At 46.9% G+C, this 18,824-nt stretch overlaps 1 protein-coding gene across 1 annotated transcript; it reads left to right on the forward strand.

Moving 5' to 3' along the window:
• The first annotated feature begins 10,318 nt into the window (after window positions 1-10,318).
• LOC123059844 (glutamate receptor 2.7) lies at window positions 10,319-17,581 on the forward strand. Its single transcript, XM_044482366.1, has 5 exons — window positions 10,319-10,893; window positions 14,632-15,971; window positions 16,072-16,387; window positions 16,502-16,908; window positions 16,990-17,581. The coding sequence occupies exons 1-5, from the start codon at window positions 10,581-10,583 to the stop codon at window positions 17,320-17,322; spliced, it is 2,709 nt and encodes a 902-aa protein (XP_044338301.1). The 5' UTR covers window positions 10,319-10,580; the 3' UTR covers window positions 17,323-17,581.
• The last annotated feature ends 1,243 nt before the right edge of the window (window positions 17,582-18,824 follow it).

The following is an 18,824-nucleotide window of genomic DNA, read 5'->3' on the forward strand; positions in this document are numbered from 1 at the left end:
ACAACGTATGTTGTTATGCGGTCTGACCGATAAAGATCTTCGTAGAATATGTAGGAGCCAATATGAGCATCCAGGTTCCGCTATTGGTTATTGACCGGAAACGTGTCTCGGTCATGTCTACATTGTTCTCGAACCCGTAGGGTCCGCACGCTTAAGGTTTCGATGACAGTTATATTATGAGTTTATGAGTTTTGATGTACCGAAGTTTGTTTGGAGTCTCGAATGTGATCACGGACATGACGAGGAGTCTCGAAATGGTCAAGACATAAAGATTGATATATTGGAAGCCTATATTTGGATATCGGAAGTGTTCCGGATAAAATCAGGATTTTACCGAAGTACCGGGAGGTTACCGGAACCCCCCGGGAGGTATATGGGCCTTAGTGGGCTTTAGTGGAAGAGAGGAGAGGTGGCCAGGGCTGGGCCACGCGCCCCTCCCCCCTAGTTCGAATAGGACAAGGAGAGGGGGGCGGCGCCCCCCCTTCCTTCTCTCTCTCCTCTTTCCCCCTCCCGAATCCTATTCCAACTAGGAAAGGGGGGAATCCTACTCCCGGTGAGAGTAGGACTCCTCCTGGCGCGCCCTCCTCCTGGCCGGCCGCACCCCCCCCCCCTTGATCCTTTATATACGGGGGCAGGGGGCACCTCTAGACACACAAGTTGATCCACATGATCATATTCTTAGCCGTGTGCGGTGCCCCCTTCCACCATAATCCTCGATAATATTGTAGCGGTGCTTAGGCGAAGCCCTGCTTCGGTAGTACATCAAGATCGTCACCACGCCGTCGTGCTGACGGAACTCTTCCCCGACACTTTGCTGGATCGGAGTCCGGGGATCGTCATCGAGCTGAACGTGTGCTAGAACTCGGAGGTGCCGTAGTTTCGGTGCTTGATCGGTCAGGCCATGAAGACGTACGACTACATCAACCGCGTTGTGCTAACGCTTCCGCTGTCGGTCTACAAGGGTACGTAGATCACACTCTCCTCTCTCGTTGCTATGCATCACCATGATCTTGCGTGTGCGTAGGAATTTTTTTTGAAATTACTATGTTCCCCAACATCTTCCACCGGTCCATCTTCACAGCAGATTGAGGTGCCAACCTTGGCAGTTACCTCCGCCATCGACGCCACCATGACGCCAAACGACGACCTCCACCTACACGAGTCTATCTCCAAGCAACGGGGCGCAGATCCATGCTAGGATAGGGCCGCACCACCGCCGTCGCCCACCACCCACAAGCGCCACCCATCTCCAAGCAACGGGTTCCCAAAGCGGTGCCTTCAAGAAGGGAACGACGCCGTGAGCGCCGTTGCCACCCAACAAAGTTAGGGCTTTCGCCCGGGAGACCTAGGGGAAGGGGAAGTGAGTGGATCAGTCCATACCGACGCCTCCAAGGAGGGTAACGACGCCCTCAGGCGTCGCCGTCGACGCGGCCGGCCATGGCCGACCAGGGATTTTGCCCGAACTAGATCCCCACCACTAGCAGCGTCTCCTATACAGAACCGGCGACCCAAGGAAGCGCGGCCCGACGAGGATGGCCCGCATGCCAAACAAGGGAGGAGGGGAGGCACCAGATCGCGCGCACCGGCCACCGCAGAAACCGCCGTCGGCCGCCAAGGACCACCGGATCCCACCGCCCGCGCGGCCGGGACGCCAGATCCACCGCCTGCACGGCTGCTAGCCGGTTGTGCCTTGCTAATGAAGCCGCCGCTCCAGATCCGGAGTTCCCCACGCAGAGGCAGGGCAACCGAGGCCCCGCCGCCACCATCCTTGGCGCCCCGGGCTTGCCCGGAGGCTGCCTCAGGCGGCGGCAAGGAAGGAAAGAGGAGGAGGGGCGGCTAGGGAGGAGGAGGGAGGAGGAAGGAGGGGCGGCTAGGGTTGGGAGGGAGGAGCCACGGAGGGAGTATGTACTATTAGCTACATCTACCCTATGTGCGTGCTGCATCTTCAAGATCCACGCCGGATATATTAATGTTAACTTGTCTGTGTGTTGCGCCGCATCTGTATCTATATAATGCATGATGTTTGTAAGCTCGGTTCAGGTTGTGTCCCAATCTGTCACCGATGACGTCATTCATCTAATATATGCATAAGAACTGGCAAACTTTATCTATAGTAGCGATTATTTTGAAATGTTGTGTCGATCATCTGCGGAATTTATCTCCTTTTCTGGTCTTCGAACCATGCATGCACGTTACTGTCTGAACAAATTGAAGAGCTTGATTATTGCCTGTAAGCAGGGATCAGAGTGTACGCACGAGGATCGTTTCCATTTGTGTTATGTTCCATTTATTGTTTTATCGATCTAAAACCCTCTGCAAATTATCCTTCCTTTCTTGGAAGATCAGAAGGTTTTCCATTTCTGATTATTTTGACAATGTCTTTCTTTTTTGCGTGGGGGCGGGGGAGGGGGGGTGGTTATTTCGCAATGTTGCTTCGATCAACTGTGCAATTTATCTCCTTTTGGGTCTTGGTCTTACATTCCATGCATGCACATTACTGTCTAAATAAGCAGGTATCGGTGTATGAGGGTCGTTTCCATTTGTGTTCTGCTTCATTTTCTTTATTTTTTATTTTGCGGGGGTGTTCTGTTTCAATTATTGTTTTATCGATGTAAAAGCCCACGAAAAATTATCCTGGGAAAAGGAACCTACATCCTACTCTTTCCTTTCCTAGAATATCAGAAGGATTTGCAGTTGACAAGCTGGCAGTTTTGACCATCTGAACAACAGGGCAGGTGCTTTGATCCAGCAAGCCAAATTGGCGCAAGAGTGCATCCTCCAAGCAGCACAAAATCTGAAATTCCTGATCGTTTTCTTCTCGCACCGTCATGTATAACCGATCGATCCAAACAAAAAGAAGTAGCAATCGCACTGTTTGAGTTGCTTCTATAGTTCCATGCTTATATTACTATTCCTTGCCTTCTCCATTAGTTCAAACATCTCTCAGTTTCTTGCTCGTGAGAAACAGCTGATTCCCAGTTGTTGGCCAACGAAGAAAATACACACAATCTTTTTTTTTTTTGAAATAGAGGCAAAAGCTTTGCCTCATCTATTAATTAAGAATAATTTTACAGAGTTAATGGTCAAGTGAGAGCAAGCATTACATCAAAAGGCGCTGAAAACCCTTGCGGAGTATAATGCTAATAGAGAGGATTGACACCATTTATATGAAAACCCCTTGCGAGGAAAACCACGGAAGATAAGTGAGGGGTCATCCACCATTGAGAAGAAGATAAGTGAGGGAATCTTGTAGTTGAGGTTATGGGATCCCAACTAGATGCTTGATGTAATGAAAATGTTGATGTACTCTTTCTGCTTTTGGAGTATGAAAGCCACGAAACATTTTATGGAAACATGTACTCAAATGAAAATGTCCGGATATAATTTTTGTGGCCTATTACCGATAATTTATTATTCAAAATTTTGATCAAGATTTTGAAACATCTAAAGGGGACCTGTAAACCAAGAACGGAGGAAGTACTGCTCGACCACCTGCAACAGACTTTTGCTTGTGTCCAAAGCGTTGCATGCCTTTTCGAAAAAAAAAACAAAGCGTTGCATGCCTTCATTGACCTCAGAGTTAATTAATGATAGAACGAAATGTAAGACAAAGCGGATGGAGTAAGTCGCTTCCTCTAGCGGGCAAGTTAAACACACGCATTAGACTAGCCACAATGGGAGTAACTTAACTAGTAACATCACACATCTCAATATGAGATTGTTTATGTGGCAGCTAATTAATGAGGAGAGAGGGGTTTATGGTAACTTAGATACTCCCTCCGTCCTGATTTATTAGGCCTCTTAGCATCACAAGCATGTCCCTTTTTATAAGGCCTCGTTTTGGAAAGATGCATGCATGCAACTATTTCACTGGTTGCATTGAAAGTCATTATTGTTGGTGCCATGGCTAGGCAATTAATACACTTCATGCGTGGTTTTTCATTGGTTGCATGCATGTGAGAGAGTGCATTGGGAGTGGAATGAAAGAATTAATGTGAGCAAATTATTATGTGTCTTGGTCCAAGAGAAGTTGTCTTTAGGCCTAATAAACCCGGACGGAGGGAGTAGTTACTATAACATCACACATTTCAAGACATCATGAGTCTATAGCCTAATAAATAAACTCTTTCATGATACCACTCATATGTTACTACCCACTATGGAGGTAATAACATAGACTAGTAACATCGGCAAGTTACTACTCAATGTTACTCCCCACTGTGAGCAGTCTTAGCATTTTTTCCTCGAAGATTACGTCGCATCCTGACAGTAATCCAGCCATATTGGAATTAACATCACGATGAGCATTATTATATTTGCATGTGCATGCCTGAGGGCTAAGTTAAAATTACTTTAGCAGGTACTACCTCCGTTCTGGTTTATTAGTTCTCTTTATATTCTGTGCTGAATTTTGACCTTAAAATTAAGGGTGACGCTACGCGTCTGCCGGTGGATTTATTGAAAACATCCGCCGCCTCCAACGCCGCTGGATTGAGCCATAAATAGCCGTCAGATCTTCACAATGAGGCTTGTCGTGAATTGCAACAAGGTAGATGTTGCAGAGCTCGCACTTCAACAACTGCTTTGTTGCGAAACCACCGACTCGTCATTTTTGCCCGAAAAATTGATTTTATCTTCACCTTTTTTGCAACATAGATGATGTTGTGGGAGGACTTTTGCAACAGAGATGGTGTTGTGGAATTATTATTTTTGTCTTTCACCTTTTTTGCAACAGCAATGGTGTTGCAGAATTATTGTTTTTATCTTTCACCTTTTTTGCAACATAGATTTATGTTGTGGGAGGACATTTGCAACATGAAGCATGTTGCAGAAAAAGAATTCACTGAAAATGACGATGTCGTCTGCGGTGTACATTGAGGAATTTCTGAAACAAAGCTGATGTTGCGGGAGGATTTTTGCAACAAGGCCTTTGTTGCGGAAAGTATAAAAAAGCATCTCCAACTGAAGCGACGATGGAGGGCGAGAGGGGAGGCCGAAGCGGCACAGATGGACCGATGATGGCCGGAGTGGAGCTCGTGCTTGCGCGCTCGAGCGGCGGCCATGGCTGCGAGCATAGGGAGCGCTAGGAGAGGAGAAAGGACGACCAGCGGCGTCCTCCGACGATCACCGGCGGTGGCCTTGCGATGGCGGTCCTGGAGCACGACTGCAGGCGAGAGGGTGAGCGACATTGAGAGGAAGGGAAAAATAACGAATGGATAAGAAGCATGAAGAGTGGATAAGGATAAGGACACGTGGTAAATGTACGAGACACGGACGCGGTGCCTGTAATCCACCGGTTGATGGGAAACGTTTCCCTAAAATTAACTAACAAAATGTTAATGCATATCATGAAAAATAATATAATTAAAAACTATGTTTAAATATGAATTCAACGATGCAATTTTTTATGACATGCATTAATATTTTATTAGTTAAATCTCTAGTCAAAATTTGACATAATATATAAAGAGGACTTATATAAACTAGCACGGATGTGTAGTGGCCAGCATAAAGCACCATATATCGTTCGGGTGAAATAAAGCGCCGTATATCGTTCGGGTGGAGATATACCGGCGTTGACAAGCGAGCGGCGCGTACGATGGGAGCTAGCTGGATCTCCATGGGTCGCCTACAAATTACCCAGGAACCATGCATGCAAATGTACCCATTTACATAGATCACCAGCATCAAAGACACTACCAAGGCTACACTGTAGTAACAGCTTGAGGGCCTTGGCAATGGCGAGGCACCTCGGAGTCTTGCTCGCTTTGGCGGCTGCCGTCCTCCTGCTCACCGCCGCCACCGCGCAGTCCGGGCCATGGCCCCAGCCCAAGGAAGACAAGCCCAAGGGCCCTCCGGAGAGCCCACCCAAGGCCTAGGGCCCTCCAGTGAGCCCGCCTCAGAGCCCTCGCAAGGCCCAGGGTCCACCTGAGAGCCCACCCAAGGCACAAGGGCCTCCTGAGAGCCCGCCTCAGAGCCCACCCAAGGCCAGGGTCCGCCTGAGAGCCCGCCCAAGGCCCGGGGTTCGCCGGAGAGCCCACCCAAGGTGCAGGGGCCGAAGCCAAAACCGAAGCCGATGAGCGTCAAAGTGCATCGAGAGCCGCAAGGAGAACCCCTACTGCTTTAACCGGAACATGGACTGCCCTTCCTACTACCCACAATGGGAGCAACACGTGCAAACCCGTCTGCGATGAGCATTTCCATCTACCAACAACCAATGGAGTCTCTTACGTAATTAGTAAAATATACTCCCTCCGTCTCATAATATAAAAGTATTTCTTTAACACTAAGGGAGTACATTGTAGCATTGACCGACTGTGCTGGTTCATGGCTATATGTGCGTGTGTGCAGTGTGCAACACGCCAGGGGCGTGCGGCGATCCACGGTTCATCGGCGGACGGCAACACCTTCTACTTCCACGGCCGCAGGGATGCTGACTTCTGCGTCGTCTTCGACCATGATCTTCACATCAACGCGCACTTCATTGGCAAGAGTGGCCACAACAGCATGTCTCGAGACTTCACCTGGATGCAGGCCATCGCCGTTCTCTTCGACGGTGGCCACCACCTCTACGTCGACGCCAGGAAGACCGTCATCTGGGACGACACTGTCGAGCACCTCGAGATTGTTGAGGAACGTAGTAATTTCAAAAAAATTCCAATGCACACGCAAGATCATGATGATGCATAGCAACGAGAGGGAAGAGTAACGTCCACGTACCCTCGTAGACCATAAGCGGAAGCGTTAAGAGAACGCGGTTGAAGTAGTCGAATGTCTTCACGATCTGACCGATCCAAGTATCAAACGCACGGCACCTCCGAGTTCAGCACACGTTCAGCTCGATGACATCCCACGAACTCCGATCCAGCAGAGCTTCATGGGAGAGTTCCGTCAGCACGATGGCGTGATGACGGTGATGATGTTGCTACCGACGCAGGGCTTCGCCTAAGCACCGCTACGATATGATCGAGGTGGATTATGATGGAGGGGGGCACCGCACACGGCTAAGGGATCAATGATCAACTTGTGTGTTCTAGGGTGCCCCCCTGCCCCCATATATAAAGGAGTAAGGGGGGAGGCCGGCCGGCCCCTGTAGGGCGCGCCAGGAGGAGGAGTCCTCCTCCTAGTAGGAGTAGGACTCCCCTTTCCTACTCCTACTAGGAGGAGGAAAGGAAGGGGGAAGGGGAGAAGGAAGGAGAGGAAGGAAAGGAGGAAAGGAGGGGCGACCCCCTAATCCAATTTGGTTTCGGCTAGGGGGGGCGCCCTGCCTCCTCTCTTCCACCACTTGGCCCATGAGGCCCAATACTTCTTCCCTGTATTCCCGTAACTCCTCGGTACTTAAAAAAACCCGAATCACTCGGAACCTTTCCGATGTTCGAATATAGTCGTTCAATATATCGATCTTTACATCTCGACCATTTCGAGACTCCTCGTCATGTCCCCGATCTCATCCGGGACTCCGAACTACCTTCGGTACATCAAATCACATAAACTTATAATACCGATCGTCACTGAACGTTAAGCGTGTGGACCCTACGGGTTTGAGAACTATGTAGACATGACCGAGACATGTCTCCGGTCAATAACCAATAGCGGAACCTGGATGTTCATATTGGCTCCTACATATTCTACGAAGATCTTTATTGGTCAAACCGCATAACAACATACGTTGTTCCCTTTGTCATCGGTATGTTATTTGCCCGAGATTCGATCGTCAGTATCTTCATACCTAGTTCAATCTCGTCACCAACAAGTCTCTTTACTCGTTTCGTAATGCACTATTCCGCAACTAACTCATTAGTTGCATTGCTTGTAAGGCTTATAGTGATGTGCATTACCGAGAGGGCCCAGAGATACCTCTCTGACAATTGGAGTGACAAATCCTAATCTCGATCTATGCCAACTCAACAAGTACCATCGGAGACACATGTAGAGCACCTTTATAATCACCCAGTTACGTTGTGACGTTTAGTAGCACACAAAGTGTTCCTCCGGTAATCGGGAGTTGCATAATCTCATAGTCATAGGAACATGTATAAGTCATGAAGAAAGCAATAGCAGTAAACTAAAACGATCAAGTGCTAAGCTTACGGAATGGGTCAAGTCAATCACATCATTCTCCTAATGATGTGATCCCGTTTATCAAATGACAACTCATGTCTATGGTTAGAGAACATAACCATCTTTGATTAACGAGCTAGTCAAGTAGAGGCATACTAGTGACACTCTGTTTGTCTATGTATTCACACATGTATTACATTTCCGGTTAATACAATTCTAGCATGAATGATAAACATTTATCATGAAATAAGGAAATAAATAATAACTTTATTATTGCCTCTAGGGCATATTTCCTTCAGATATCACCCTGTACGGTGAGCCTGTGCACCTCCCCACCGATGGTGCCAACAAGTGCATGTCCAGCCTCGTCCCCGAGTTGTCTGTCACTCACACAAAGGCGGCCAATGGCGTGTTGATCGCCCTTGACGGAAAGTTTAGCATCAGGGCGAACATCGTGCCCATCACCTAGGAGGACTCGAGGGTGCATCACTACGGCATCACCGCCAATGACTGCATCACGCACCTCGAGCTGACCTTCAAGTTCGAGGCGCTCACGGAGGATGTCCATGGCGTGGTTTGGCAGACCTACCGCTCCGATTACTTGAACCGGTTCGACGTGAAGGCCTCCATGCCCACAATGGGAGGAGATGCCAGCTTCGCAACGTCCAGCATGTTCGCGGCAGACTGCCATGTGGCGCACTACAGAGTTGCCCATGGAAGACGGACCCCCTCACCCCCACGTCGTCCTCCCTGGGCGACTTGGGGTGATACCTTAGCCGCCGCAACTAGCCCCCACCTCCTGCTCTCCCCTCCCCCACCGCCGGTGGCCGTCGTAGGCGGCGGCGGGGCTCCCCCTCGCGCCATCTTGGCTGGATAGGCCCTGTCACTCCCTAGTCGCCGTCTGGGCCACCTTCGATCCCCTTTCTGTGGCGACGCTCGCCCATGACTCGGGACCATGGTGGTTCCCATCGGCCGCACCTGGCACCGCTCCGCCCTCCGGATCCGGTACTGGCGGTGGGTCTGGTGGTAGCGGGCAGCCCGATCAGGCTGCCTGGCCTAGGGCCAAGGTTGTGGCCGTACGCCTGCTCAGGCCTGCCACCATCAACCGCCATGATTGCATACTCTGATGCCGACTAGGCCGGCTGTCCTGACACTCATCGCTCCACCTTCGGCTACTGTGTCTACCTCGGGCCCTCGCTCATATCGTGGTCGCCTAAACGATAACCCGTTGTGCCACGCTCTAGTCTTGAGGCGGAGTACAGGGCCATGGCCAACGCTGTCACCGAGTGCTCATGCCTATGCCAGCTTCTTTAGGAGTTGCATCTTGATGTGCCCAAGACTATACCGTTGTGTGCCGTGACAACGTCTCTGCCAACCCCATTCATCATTATCGCACGAAGCACGTCGAGCTCGACATACACTTCGTGCATGAGCAGGTGGCTCTCGGGCGCATCCGCGTCCTGCATGTCCCTACCGCTCAGCAGTTTGCCAATGTTATGATCAAGGGGTTACGTACCGACGCCCACCTTCGAGGAGTTTCGGTCCAGTCTATGCGCCATATCTCTCGACCCCTTCCTTGTACTGAGGATATGGTTGAGATATTGGATGCCTCGTGTACTGTATATATGCTGCGGCATACTCCCTCCTTCCATCTATATAGGGCCTAATGCGTTTTTCAAGACCGCTTTTGACTATTGATAAAATTAATACTACATGACATGCATAATGTGAAAATTATATCATTGAAAGCTTCTTTCACATACGAATTTGATGATGTGCTTTGTGTAAGTTGCATGTCATATATTATTGCTCTAACATTTGGTCAAAGTTAGTCTCGAAAAACGCATTAGGCCCTATATAAATGGAAGGAGGGAGTACGATCAATCAAATTATGTGTTGCACAATTCTCTTTCTCTCCCCCAACACCAAGGACTGCTCTGTACTTTGAGGTTTTCTTGCCTGGCTCCTCCGGGGCCCCTTCTCTGCTAAAACAAATAAACAAATACGCGGCACAGCCCCTCGCGTGACCTCCACCGGGCCTGTTTGGGGAGTGGTGGTTTGGTTTGCAGGCGGGCCATGTGTTTTCCGTGTGCATGCCGCGTGCGAGAGTAGCTACAGTGCCGGTTCGGTGAAGTAGCCTGGGAGTTGCTGCTGCGCCTGCTCGTGCCTCCCTCCCCATTTCATCGGCTAAACTAAACAACATGAGTCTTATATTAGTGGAGTATGAGTATTCTTTTCGATGCAACCGTAGCTAGGTTAGGCACTGTACATCTTATCCATTAGGTAACGCTGCACTCTCTCTCATTGGAGTGCAGTGCACGCAGTTTACTAGTGTACTGGAGGAGCCAACGGTCGTGCACGAGGAAGAGAAGCAAGCGCGAAGAAGCCCGGCCGGCCGGCAATAACGCGTGCGTGTAGTAACTTTGCTGCTACTAGCTTACGTACTTAACCAACCTTATAAGAGCCTGCTTTCATCTAGTACCACGGCGTACTACCACCCTACGTGCTCTCCTCTCACCATGCGCATCACCATGGCTTCCCGTGTAGCATCAACGAGCGTCTTCCACCAGCTCCTCTTCCTCCCGCTCCTCGCCGGTCACTGCGCCGCTGCTGCCGCGGCGGTGGCAACGACTGGAACGGCGCCGGTAGTGGCGAGCGTTCCGTTGGACGTCGGGGTGATACTGGACCTGGCGACTGGGCTGGGGAAGAAGAGCCTCCTCGGCATGGAGATGGCGGTGCACGACTTCTATGCCGCGCACCCCGGGTACACCACCAGGGTGAAGCTCCACGTCAGGGACTCCAACCGCAGCGTCGTCGCCGCCGCATCCGCAGGTACGTACTCGTACTTTATCAAAGCATCAATTACAATCCACTATTCCACTTGATTCGAGGATAAACAACATGCAAGGCTCACCCGCAAAGAAAAGAAAAAACCTTGCAAGGCTGGTTATCCTTTTTTATTTTGTTATTTTGCGAATCAGTTAACCTTTCTTATTTATGTACTAGCACTAGATATACAAAAGCCAACATATCAAAGTGCAAGGCTGATTATATATCCTGCCACTACTTTGTTGCCATGTTGTGGGGTTGGGGAACAAAAAACTTAAAGTGAGACATAAACATCACATGCTTCCAGACGATGGCCACGCGAGGATGAGGATAGAGCCAGGGGCGGATCTAGAATTTTGGGCAATGGTGGGCCAATAGTTAATTTTTAATATGAATTATGGGCCTGGTCTTATTTTTTACTCCCTCCGTCCCAAAATATAAGAACGTTTTTAACGTTAGCATAGTGTCAAAAACGTTCTTATATTCTGGGACAGAGGGAGTAGTTTCCTGCTTTTTTAGGAGAAGGCCATCATGGCTAGCTTTATTAAAAATTCAAACATCATGGCTGGCTTTATTAAAGTGAGACATAAACCTTGAACAATCCAAACTAACCACCTTGACATATTTCTGGATCAATATTATTGATTTTAAATCATGAAAAACAACAATTGCTACAGATAGTATATGAAAGAGACAATCTATTATAGAGCATGTTTTGGATTATCTAGATGACATATAATGCATATGAAAAATACCGTCTTATCTACCATTTTACTGCTCTTAGGCCCATTGAGTTGGACCGATGTGTTGAACTTCAGAATTGAAAATATGGATGAAGGCGCTAGTATTTTAAAACCATATGTTAAGCAAAATATAGTTTCAATCAACACAAGAAAGAAACAAAAAAAGGCAAAATATAGTTAAAGGAAAAATGTAGTTAGAAGATTAATATTTTGACTAGATAATGGCCCGCGAGATATAACGGTTGAATTAATAATTTGTTGGCAATCATTGTAATCTACCAGTCATTTATTGTCAATGTGATTGCTTACCAAAAATGGTAATTGGATAGTACTCATTGACTTACAAAAAACATGATTTTATTTTTATAAGTAAAATAAGACGTGGGCCACTTGAAGCGGACTAAAAAAATAGGTGGGAAAATCTACAAAAACCGAAAACAGAGAAGATAGGGTGCGAAGAGAGGACGTAAGAAATTACGGGCAACAAAACCTCATGTAATTTTTAAATAGGAGAGAAGATTATGTTTGAACTACATTTTAACACGAATCGAATGGTGCGATTTTTGGTGACATACGCAAGTTTTTGTGTTCAAATATTATGGGCAAAGGTGAACGTCGAAATAAGTGAGCCATGTAAACCCAGAAAGGGCAATTTGGTCAGTACTTATTAACTTAAAGAGATGGGCCGTTTGAGGCGTTTCTAAAGGAAAACCGGCAATTTATTTTGAAAAAACCAAAAAAAAGAAGTGGGGGCAGGTGGGGAGAGAGAGGTTAGATGATGAATGTCGCTTGTACCCAAAAAATAACTAAGGTTTTTGTGGATTTATCTCACGGATTTGCTTTAAAACCTCTCCACAACTACCCCACATTATTGGTTAACCAAATAAAATCATGTTTTCCTGATAATTAAATAAGTACCGATTCAATTGACAGCTATGGTCAACTTTTGCACATAATTACCTCAATAATAATAAAATTAAAGGCAAATCTAGTACTTCCTCGGTCTCATAAGGTAATACTCCCTTCATTCCACAATGTAATGCTTTCTCTATCCTCGTGCTTTAACTTTGACCGTAAATTTAACTATAAAGACCGATTGCGGCGGGAGCAAAAACTATATCAGTGAATTCGTATTCAAAAGAAGTTTTCAATTATATAATTTTTTTCTCCCGCCACAGTTTGTCTCGTTGATTAAATTTATGGTCAAAGTTGGACCTCGGGAAGCGCGGGCGCATTATATTCTGAAATGGAGGGAGTATGGTTTAAAGGCAAAAAACGTCTTACATTATAGGACGAAGGGAGTAGTTATGAAAGATTATAAATATTACTCCCTCTGTTCCTAAATATTTGTTTTTTTAATATTCCAAATAAGTACCATATACATATGTATATAAACATATTTTAAAGTGTAGATTCATTTATTTTACTGTGTATGTAGTCACTTGTCAAAATCTTTATAGATACAAATATTTAGAAACGAGATGGAGTATAAGAAAAGAAATATCAGCTTTACCAAAGCACATCTAAGGCCAGTTCTTTTGGGCGCCCAGCTTCTCTCAGAATCGTTACTCCATATGTTTTTTATAATCCTAACTAATTAGACTTTAACTACTTCTTTCGTTCGGAATTACTTGTCGTAGAAATAGATGTATCTAGATGTATTATAGTTTTAGATACATCCATATCCGAGACAAATAATTCTAAACGAAGGGAGTAGATAAAATTGTAAAAAGTATATGGAGTGACGATTCTGAAGAAGCTGGGGAGAGGGGCGATAATGGAAGAATCGCCGAAAAGAACTGACCCCTCGGGCAGACGCGCACCAGTCCCCATGGGCCATGGCCGCCACCGCTCGGACAGGCGGGGCGTTCCTGAGACCTCCCTCCGGCTGCCAGCCCGCACCGCTCGCTTGCCGTACTCGGCTGCTCCGCCGCGCGCCCGTAGTACCCTAACGCTGCTCGCTTGCCGTGCTCGGCCTCCTACCTGGGGCGGCCCGCGCCACTGTGCCGGGCGGTGCGGCAGCTCCCCGCCGCCGGAGGCCACCTGTGCCGGCCTCTTCCCCTCGCGCCACCGCAGCAGCAGAATCCCAGCCGAATAGGCGATAAGGCGTGTCAGTGGCGGCCGGTCACGATGACGGCGGAGGCGTCGGAGTGTCTGCGCGCGGCGCGAGCGCGGCCACGTCGGTGAAGCCCCATCTGCTCGACGTCTGCCTCAACGACCTCCGCTTCCCTTCCTCGGTCCTCGCTGCCAGGTGCCTCGTCATAAGCTTTCTCAGGTTAGGTTCCACATTTCGTCGAGCATGTTCCGTGCGTCCCGGCAAGCAGTCTCCCCCGTTTGTTCCTCTTTGCGTGGCCGCACGCTCAGCCCAGGCTGGTGCATTACATACAGATTACAGATACAGGGCAAATGGCCAGACTATACACAAATTTATTCATGAAGAACCAGTTTAATTGCAATTCTTAGCAGGGTATATTATAAGTTTAAAGACATGTCCCCTGATCTTTGATGGCAGTTCTTCTGAGGGAATGCCGCAGAACCAATTTTATAACTAACCGAAAAATACAAGTACTAAAGCAGGAAATCTACACATGCTGCTATTGACTCTTAATTTCACATGTTTTTTCGCAAGTTCATGTTTTCGCTTTACTTTCACCAAACAAGCCAGATGTGATGAATGCTTCTTTTTTTAACTGAGTTGATCATCATGTTCTTTGATGGCATTTCTTCTAAGGGAATGCTGCAGAACCAATGTTCACTAGCAGAAAAACAAGTACTACTAAAGCTGGAAAATTATACCGGTCTATGTTCTTCTAAGGGACTCTTAATTTCTAGCGTACGAGAAGCCATGTAGAATCAAACATCTAGAAAACACATGCTGTTATTGACTCTTAATTTCGCATGCTATTTTTAAGTGCATGCTTTCACTTTACTTTTACCAAATAAGCCAGATGTGATGAATTCTTTTCTGAACTGAGTTGATCATCATTTTGTCTTGCAGCACTAGATCTCATCAATAACAAAAAGGTTGGGATTGTCATCGGTCCGCAGAATACTTTACAAGCAGAATTCCTGACCTACCTAGCAAATACCACCAAGGTTCCCGTCATCACTTCCTCTGCAACAGGTGATACAGTTACTCAATATCATGTCCCATACTTCCTTCGTGCTTGTGTCAAGGGCTCCTTCCAAGCAGCTTCGATTGCTGCCTTTGTCAAGTCCTACGGCTGGAAAAATGTTGTTCTTGTCTATGAGGACAACAACTACGGTGCTGGCATTCTCCCTTCCATTACCGACGCCCTTGAAGCCGTTGATGTCCATGTCATTAACCGCTCTGCCATCCCTACTTCTTGCCCCGGTGACCGCATTGATGCGGAACTATACAAGCTCATGACCATGCAGACGCGTGTCTTCATCGTCCATATGTTGCCAGCCGACGCTGCCCGCCTATTTGCTCGGGCTTCAGCAATCGGTATGCTGACTGAAGGCTATGTCTGGATGGTCACGGATGACATCGGCATTGCCCTTGATGTGCTCCCCCAACATACCACTGAAACCATGCTGGGTGTTGTTGGTTTCCGTCCATATGTAGCAAAGTCTACAAGGATTACTGGTTTCATGGATCGGTTTGTCACTCGATACAGAGCCAAATACCATCAAGATCCTGATGTTAGGGTGGCAAAACCGACCATGTTCCAGTATTGGGCATATGATGTGGTATGGGCAATTGCATCTGCAACAGAGAAATCCAAGAGGCCCAGATCCTTAAATCTAGGATCTACCACAGGTTATATGGGCAAGTTAGTAGATGATCTGCAACCATCTCCTGCTGGCCCAGAACTCCTAGCTTCCATAATAGGTGGGGAGTTTTATGGATTGGCTGGGAGATTCAGGTTTGTTGATAGGCATTTGCCGGTTCCACAATATGAGATCGTCAATGTGATTGAAGAGAAGATTAGACGCATTGGGTTTTGGAGCCCTGGTTATGGACTCTCAGCTTTTCTCAACTCTAGCACTAGACCAGGCCAAGCTAGACGTAGGGCAAAAGCTGGTCAAGTCCTGAGAGCTGTCATTTGGCCAGGTGATTCAATTACAGTGCCTAGAGGTTGGGACTTCCCAGCAAATGGCAAGATACTGCAGATTGCTGTGCCCGTGAGACGGGATTTTAAGGTTTTTGTCAAAGTTGAGAATCCTAACTCTAGTATGCAAAGTGTCACTGGCTACTGCATTGATGTCTTTGAGGCTGCTGTGAAGAAACTACCATATGCACTACCCTTCAAGTACATGCCCTACGACTGTGCAAATTCATATGATAAACTGGTATCACAGGTTTACTTCAAGGTTGGCGCTAATTATTTTATAACTAATTTCCTTGCCATTGAATTCCAATCATTATTTATTTTATTCACTAATTTATTTTGTTTTCATTGTTTGGTGGTAGACATATGATGGAGCAGTGGGTGATGTGACAATTATTGCCAATCGGACTAGGTATGTAGACTTCACAGTGCCATACACAGAGTCCGGTGTGTCTATGCTTGTCCTAGCTAGGAAAGATGAGGATGAACCAACGATGTGGATCTTCTTAAAGCCACTGACGACTGACCTTTGGATTGCTATGGTAGTGTTTATTGTATTCACTGGCCTAGTTGTATGCACGATTGAAAAGCCTGTAAATGATCAAGTCCAGGGTTCCAAATGGAAACAGCTCAACACTTATTTTTACTTTGCATTCTCCACTGGGACTTCTACGCATGGTATGTCCTTACAGTCAACCTTATTCTATGCAAAATCATGAACCCTGCATAGATTTGTAGTATAGTTCACTGACAACATCATTTCTTTCACTGTAATTGATAATTCCATGACAGATCAAAAGTTCAAAAGCCTTCAGTCAAAAGTTATTATGGTGTCCTGGTGCTTTGTACTGCTAGTTATAGTGCAGAGCTACACAGCCAGCTTGTCGTCAATGTTAACTGCAAAGAGGCTCCAACCTTTGGTGACTGACCCAATGCAACTTTTGCACAAAGGTGACTATGTTGGATACCAGAACGGATCATTTGTGCACTCGATGCTGAGGAGGCTCCATTTTGAGGACCGCCAGATGATGTCTTTTAGCACTCGGGAGGAATATGCAGACGCATTGAGGAAGGGGTCTAAGGAAGGAGGGGTATCTGCCATCTTTGATGAGACACCATACATAAACTCTTTCCTCTTGCTGTACGGAAAAGATTTCCAGAAGGTTGGCCCCATTGACAGGACGGTCGGTTTTGGTTTTGTAAGTTCCTTGAAACTTATGCTCAAGTTTTGGAGCGTCCTAACTTGGCTTCACCTAATAATATGTTGTACTCTTGGTCAGGCTTTTCCTAAAGGCTCTCCGTTGGTGGAGGATCTTTCCAAGGCCATGCTCAATTTAATAGAAGGGTCTGAAGGTTCTGATATTGAGAGGAAATGGTTTGGGGATCGGATTTTGTCACTGGATTATGGCAGTCCAGACACTAGCTTCTCACGACTCAGTTCACGAAGCTTCAAAGGTCTATTCATCATCAATGGATGCATTTTAGGTTTGATGTTTCTCATAAACTGCTCGAGGTACGCATATGCAAAATTCACTGCCAAAAGAAAAGCTGCTGCTGCTAGTGATGGCGAGGCACAACCTTCGACGAATGGTAACGACATACCTGCTGTCTAGTCCCCCTAGAGCATTGGAGTGTTGCGGATTATGAGTTTCCAAGAAATAAAAGTTATTTATGGGTTTCGTTAAGCTGCATTTTGCTGCCCACCAGCTGTGTGCCATAATGTTGTAATACTATGCTATTATTATGGTGGGATGCCACTTGTATTTGTACTTATATAAGTCGTGTTGAAACTCGGATTTGATGATATTTGTAGCACTTCTGTTCGTCTATTGTACGGGCGACTGAAAACACAAATAGATTCCAGTCACTTCTGATCTGTGTGTCGGATTTTGATCATGTGCCAGTGTTCGTTTCTTTCTGTTTTATGTTATTCCTGCAAACAGAAGTCACTGAAACTTATGGAAGTTCCAGTCATGTGGATATCGCTGATGGAACCCCAACGCGTGTTTGGATTTTTTTTTTTAGGAGTGGCTGTCTGGATCTATTAATCGGATGTAAGATCTGATGAATGTTCTTCTTTCTCCTTCTAGCTTTGAGCCGGCGGTGGAAAAACTTGGTGTTGGCATCACCTTCTTTTAAGGTTGGCGAGACACGCACACTGCCTTTTTCTGGCTCTGTCAAGGACCGTGAAGCCAATGACCCTCCTTTTAAGTATAGCATGAAGGTCCAACTCCGCAGGAGAGGGAACGCGCCTCCTGGGTCATGTCAAGATGGAGGGTAACAAGCAGGGCGGCATGATGATGGAGTTTGGCTTTAGAGAACAAGCCTCTACTCCAAGAGGAGAGGCGAATGCCGGTCTTCTTCAGCTTATGGTGCAAGACTTGGAATGGTTCAACATGGCCAGTGTGCTCGGGGCAAGCCTTGGAGACAACTTTGGTGAACCCAGGCAGGGAGACTTAAAAAAATTCGAAATTGAAGCTCCTAAGCCTCCACGGCCCTTGTCATCGGCGAGCAGGAGGGGACAGTGGTTGGAGAGCAACGACGAAAGTGCAAGAATGATCATAAAGAGGGCATCATCCATGACCACTTCTCCGCGGTCATGGGGCGAGGCAACAACAGAACTGTGGACTTCAACTGGGAGGAGCTTGGACTTGAGACCACTTGGCTTCCCTTGCAGAGCGCATTTCTTTGGAGGAAGTGCGAGACGCCATAAACCAAATGCCAAGCGACAAGGCTCCCGGGCCGGACGGGTTGAAATTTATATCATACAACATACTGACTGATTTATGTAGGGTTGTGGTTGGATGCGAGCAAGTAATAGCAATGGTGGAAATCGATTACCCGTGAAGATTGTACTTGTGAGCAAAAGACTTCATGTATAGAAAGTTAGTTTTGAGACTTAAATTGATACAGATTATTACTGTCAAGCCTTTCAAGGGTACAAGAATACAAGGCTAAGAACAACTAGAATCTCATGTAATACCTATATACTTGGTTGAAATGTACATTTGCATGCCTACTTCTAGTGTTGAGAACACAAAATGTCAAGCAAGTAAAATAACATCATTGGCAGGAATAAGACCCCAAAATGTTCCCATTTTTTTATGCCGGGATG

Source organism: Triticum aestivum, chromosome 3A (assembly GCF_018294505.1).
Source record: "Triticum aestivum cultivar Chinese Spring chromosome 3A, IWGSC CS RefSeq v2.1, whole genome shotgun sequence".
Classification (NCBI taxonomy): Eukaryota; Viridiplantae; Streptophyta; class Magnoliopsida; order Poales; family Poaceae; genus Triticum; species Triticum aestivum.

What these genes read in the sequence shown, in the direction of transcription:
- LOC123059844 (XM_044482366.1), top strand. Translation starts at nt 10,581, where the DNA reads ATGCGCATCACCATGGCTTCCCGTGTAGCATCAACGAGCGTCTTCCAC. An exon ending in TATCACAGGTTTACTTCAAG is followed by an intron (nt 15,972 to 16,071) that starts GTTGGCGCTAAT and finishes GTTTGGTGGTAG; the next exon opens with ACATATGATGGAGCAGTGGG. An exon ending in GGACGGTCGGTTTTGGTTTT is followed by an intron (nt 16,909 to 16,989) that starts GTAAGTTCCTTG and finishes ACTCTTGGTCAG; the next exon opens with GCTTTTCCTAAAGGCTCTCC.